Below are 5,393 nucleotides of genomic sequence, written 5' to 3'. Positions count from 1 at the left end.
CGGAGAAAACTGCTATGGATATTGAAATGAAAAAAAGAGCCCTATCTTTGGCTACGAATTTAAAAAAAATTTCAAAATTCGATAAGAAAATGATGGTAAGAACAACATAAAAAATGTTAACTCTTAGATCAATACTAAACGAGTATATCTTATATACATATATACATATATATGTATATATTATAATATGTTGTATATATAAAAAATTAGAAAAATGTAAAAAGAATTCTTATAAGAATCCAATAAAAGATCAATGTTTAGGTGCAAAAAGGTATAGAGGAGGAGAAGATAAAAACAGAAGAAGAAAAAGAAGAAGAAAAAATAGAAGAAATGGCTACTATTTTGGATATGAAATCTAAAAAGTACTTACAAGGAGAAGAATTAATAATATACAAACAGCGTGGTAGCTTTTTCAATCCTAGGCCTAGTATATTCCCATCGCCGGTATCCATAATGGAAATGAAAACGATCGATACCAGTGATAAGGTATTCATTCACATAAATATATCTGTATACAAAGTATGCAGATCATCTTTCAAAATGATGATACGTAATATGCCGTACATTTATTTATACGGGTGAGATAGAAAAAAAATAAATCTATAAAAAAATCAAGAAAATTATAAGAAATCTGTTAAAGTTAAAGCGATTGAAAGCTATTGAAGTTGATCGACGAATGATATATTTATAAATATAGCTCGTCGATGATAAAAAAATGTTGATCTCGGAAGAATCAATGATAGAAAGGAGTGTAGACGAAGATCTTTCAACAAACCTAACACGGTACGAAGCAACAGTGATAGCCTCTGTCCTTGAGGAATGCGTAGATCAACTGGCTGTCTTACGGCATGCCATACCAGCAGAGATCGATGATCGTTGGGACGATATCGTGAAACCTATTAAGGAGAAATATGGTGCCTTGGAAGAACCCCATATAATAATCAGAGAGGAAACTAATTTGCCACCATTGATATTGTCGAATCCAGCAAAACTTCAGAGAGATAGGTACGTGTCCGAATTGTTTCTCTTCTTATTATTAACTTTTAAAAAAGGAACGTACTTTTATTCAATATCCAATATCCAAAAAATTACTCAAAAAATTGTATCACATCTATTACATGTGCAACATTGAAATTTTTTAATTATTTCATTCTGATTATTAATCATCGATATTTATTTTATATATAATTTAGATTTTAAATTATTATTTTAATTATCTCTCACATTGATATTTATTTTAATTGAAATTTTATATTATCATTTTAATAATTTTCCATTGATTATATCAATAATATTCGAGATCAAAACTTTTTCAAGATAATGCTTTTAAATTTTCTTTGTTAAATATATTATCTCGTTAGTTGTAACATTTCAGAACTTATATGTACAAGATTCTAAAGATGACTCTCGATGAGATCAAACGTTACCAAAAATTCGACATCCTCAAAGAAGAGGTAAATGATATTATGAAGATGTTGGAGGACGAGTACAATCTTAAAGAAACTTGTACGTTCTGGGAGAATCAAGTTAATCAATTACGACAATTGATCAAAGACGAAACGAGCAAACAGGAACGTGAGAAAAGGCAATTGCTGAAATTGGCTCAAATGACAAAAGCTAAAGTCGATGATGTTGTATACGAGATGGCATTGAAAATGGGTATGTGACATTTTTTCCACGCGCGCACGCGCCGCTCTCGCCTTCATTTTATTTTAAATACAGTGTATATTGATCGAAGAATATTGGCATAATTCGACTTTTTATCATAAACAATAAGAAGAAAATAATATATTTGTTAACACGCTTTTTAATTTATATATACTATTTGTTATTTTATTTTATTAAAGAAATATTTTTAAAAAAGTATCTTTTTACAGCTACAGAAATTCTTTATTTATAAAATATAATTTCATGATATAATCACATGACACAAATATATTATTATAAAACAAATCATTCGTTTTTTTTTCTTTTCTTTTTTATCAAAGAATAACAAATTTTGATATAAAATAATATAGGATGTTATTATAAAAGATCGAATTGTACCAAAAAATATTGTAATATTTCAAATTAATTGTTCGTGATCTTAGGTTACGTAGACAAGTGGGAAAATGCAAGATTTACTCAGCATTTGTTTCAATTGACAACGGAAGAGCAAAATCTTTTGAATGAAATTGACGAATATAAAAAAAAGCAAATCGTAGAGAAAATTGTTACAGAAAAAATATGTGCTTACTATCAAGAGAGTATCAAAGATATGGAGAATGAGATGTTGGCATGGTCCAATCGATATGACGACGAAATCGAACAAAGACAACGAGATATAAACGATTTGAAGGTATTTTTTTGTCTTTTATTCAATAAAAAATTTTTTTCCTTTCTAATCGTTTATTTTCGTTCGTCGTAAAGGAAAAAGTTGAAGAACAAAAACTTGAAATTCAAGATTTACGTGTTATGAAAGACGAGAGACAGGCATTTATAGACGAGAATCTAGCTGAGATAAGGAGATTGGAAGAAGAAGCTAAATATCAAGCGATTCTCCATCGTGCCGCTACAATAATTCAAGCAGCAATAAGGGGATATTTTGTGAGACACGAATTGGGCGAGTATAAAAATCTTCGAGCACAATTACGTAAAAGGAAAAAATTGGCTGCCGCGAAAAGGAGGAAATTGGAAGCACAACGAAAGAAATTGGAAGAGGAAGAAATGAAGAAATTGAAAAATACTAGATTAAAAACAGGCAAGATTAAGTGAGAATAGAAAAAGAAGAAGAAGAACCGAAGGTTCAATGTTGGCGCTTCGAAGGATTACAAAAAAAAAAATATATATATATACCACTAGGTAATTCGATGTTTGTCCGTATTTATCTGTATAAATTATTCAAATATACTTTTAAACAATGATTAGAGATACAATATTTACATAATATTCTGACTCACACTCATGCGAACACACACGCGCACAGTATCGTTGCCGCCTTAAGTATCGGCGGTAATCAATGGCATCGAATAGAAATATCCATTGAAAAAAAAAAAAATAAAAAAAAAAAGAACCATAGATTATCCGATAAAAAGTATCTACAATCGACAATAGAGGATCATCGAAAAATGACACTTGGATATATATCATGGACTTATATCGTGAAATACCGACGGTCGTTCTTTCTATGAATGTCAAAAGTGATCTTAATTCAATCGAAATACAATCACAGACTTCGTTGGTTATATCGACACATAACTCAAGAGAATGAACATATCTATAACACACGTTTACAATCGTGATGTACAATCGATAATATTCATTACTTCAGTCTGCGTATAGAAAATACATTAATGTTTAATCAATATACATTGGCTTTCAATTAGCCAATCATTAATTATGTTAAATTGTTCACGCACTTTCATTATTCAATATTTTCAAAATTGATTATGTCTTCTAAATAGCTCATATACGATTAATCAAATCATCGTATTTTTCAAATGTGGTCCTTCGATCTCAAAAATATTTAAGATACGAAACTACCAACAAGGTAGATTTAGCAAAATCATATTTAGTAATAAAATAGCTAAATTCGATATTGTGAGCCATAAATGACGCAGAATCAACGAATTGGCTATTTCAATTGCGCTAGGACGATTAAGATCGAAATATGTAATTAATTGAAATGGAATTTAAATTGGAAAGGTGAACCATGAAAGTGATGAAATTCTTGGAAGGGATTGAAGCCTTGCTGATGTTTTCCAGATTCAGGATCCAATGGATCCTCGCCTTGATCGAATTTTGCTCTCTTTTCGTCATCAGTTAGTACTTCTTTGGCAGCAGCGATATCTATGAATTTCTTTTCCGCTCGTTTCTTCTCTTCGCCTTCTTGGAAGTTATCGGGATGCCATTTTTGTGCCGCTTTTCTATACGCTTTAATAATTTCACGTTTCGAAGCTGTCCTAGATACGCCTAAAATTTTGTAATAATCCCGCGACTCTGAAAGTTTTTGTCGTTGTTGAGCTTTCTGTAATCCCTGCTTTGCTCTTTGCAAGTCAGGATCCATTTCCAAAGCTTTTTTATAATCTTTTATCGCTGTACCCCAGAAAAAAAAAAACGAACAAACAAACAAATTATTCAATTGCGAAAATTATTAAATTATAATTATATGAAAATGATCGTTACCATCATCATATAATTCATTGGCCAGATATGCCTCCGCACTGTCACACAAAATAGCTGGCTCTCGTCGTATCTTTAATGCTTCTTGACAATTATTAATTGCCTGACTTGGTTCTGAGTTAGCTGTGTAACATTTGCAAAGTAACTGCAAGGCAGTAAATCTAACATGTTTTACATTTGCCTCTAAACGGAGTACACGTTCGGCAGAATCTATACAACCTTGAGGATTATTGGCATCCTCAGAAGATTCTGCTTTTCCCAGAAATTTAGATACTTCTTTAATCTTTTTATAAAATGGGAAACACTTTTTATGTTCTGGATCTAATTTTAAACACTCTCGAATTTCCCTAAACATTTATATTAAATTAAAATCAAAAATTATAAAATTAAAAGCAATAAATTTCCCTGAAACAGATATCTCACCTCAATGATTCTTCTACTTGTCCAATACGATAGTGCATACTGGATAGTTTAAAATAACCTTCTGTATTGTCAGATAGTAATTTAGTAGTGGAACGTATATCAGTAATAGCACTCATATAATCTCCTAAAGCATCATGACATTCCGCTCTTAGCTCTCTAAGTTCAAGCGACCATGGACAAGTTTCTATAAGTCGTGTTATATGTCGAATCGCCGTCCTGCAATCCCGATTTTTAACCATATCTTCTGCATATTGCATATCCATTTCAAGATTTGGTATCGTATATGACATAGATACAGCTTCCTCATTCTGTGGTTCCACTGCAAGCTACAAAGACAGGATATTCTAATTCATTCTAATCTACCTAAATCAATAACAAATATATTATATACAAACAGATACATACAACTTCTTTATAATTTTGTTCGGCTAAATCAAACTTTGCTTGCTTGAATAAAACATTTCCACGTTGCAGCCTAGCTGCTGTAAAATCAGGTTTCAATTCCAAAACTTTGTCAAGATCATGAATCGCGAACTTAGCTTTACCTAGTGCCAAATATACCATACCCCTATTGTAATACGCTAAATAATTGTTAGGATCTCCCTCTAAAATAAATAATATGATTTAATATGAAATTGTTATAAATAAGGCATACATACATATACATATAACCAAACTTACCAATTGCTGCATGATAATGTGACAATGCATCTTGCAATTGTCCATGTACAAGAAATTCTCTACCTAATTCTAAATGTTTATTAATTTCTAATTGTGAAACGCTGCCGATCACTAAAATGCAAATCCAA

At 30.9% G+C, this 5,393-nt stretch overlaps 2 protein-coding genes across 2 annotated transcripts in view; one reads left to right on the top strand and one right to left on the bottom strand.

Annotated features, from left to right (window-relative positions):
- LOC118440499 (uncharacterized) lies at positions 1–2,868 on the top strand. The gene is made up of 5 exons (XM_085658254.1): positions 1–95; positions 262–1,005; positions 1,376–1,659; positions 2,091–2,338; positions 2,410–2,868. The coding sequence occupies exons 2-5, from the start codon at positions 716–718 to the stop codon at positions 2,752–2,754; spliced, it is 1,167 nt and encodes a 388-aa protein (XP_085514380.1). The 5' UTR covers positions 1–95; positions 262–715; the 3' UTR covers positions 2,755–2,868.
- P58IPK (dnaJ homolog subfamily C member P58IPK) overlaps positions 2,846–5,393 on the bottom strand; it is a 2,877-nt gene continuing 329 nt past the window's right edge. Inside the window, exons 2-6 of the mRNA XM_085658253.1 lie at positions 5,266–5,376; positions 4,990–5,189; positions 4,585–4,910; positions 4,165–4,508; positions 2,846–4,074 (exon numbers count right to left, since the gene is read on the bottom strand). Coding sequence (XP_085514379.1) covers positions 3,656–4,074; positions 4,165–4,508; positions 4,585–4,910; positions 4,990–5,189; positions 5,266–5,376 — 1,400 coding nt within the window. The 3' untranslated portion in view covers positions 2,846–3,655. The remainder of the gene's footprint in view (positions 4,075–4,164; positions 4,509–4,584; positions 4,911–4,989; positions 5,190–5,265; positions 5,377–5,393) is intronic.

This window comes from Vespa mandarinia, chromosome 7, assembly GCF_050613455.1.
Source record: "Vespa mandarinia isolate Hongniang chromosome 7, ASM5061345v1, whole genome shotgun sequence".
In the NCBI taxonomy this organism is placed as follows: Eukaryota; Metazoa; Arthropoda; class Insecta; order Hymenoptera; family Vespidae; genus Vespa; species Vespa mandarinia.
This window is presented reverse-complemented; position numbering and strand designations above follow the sequence as displayed.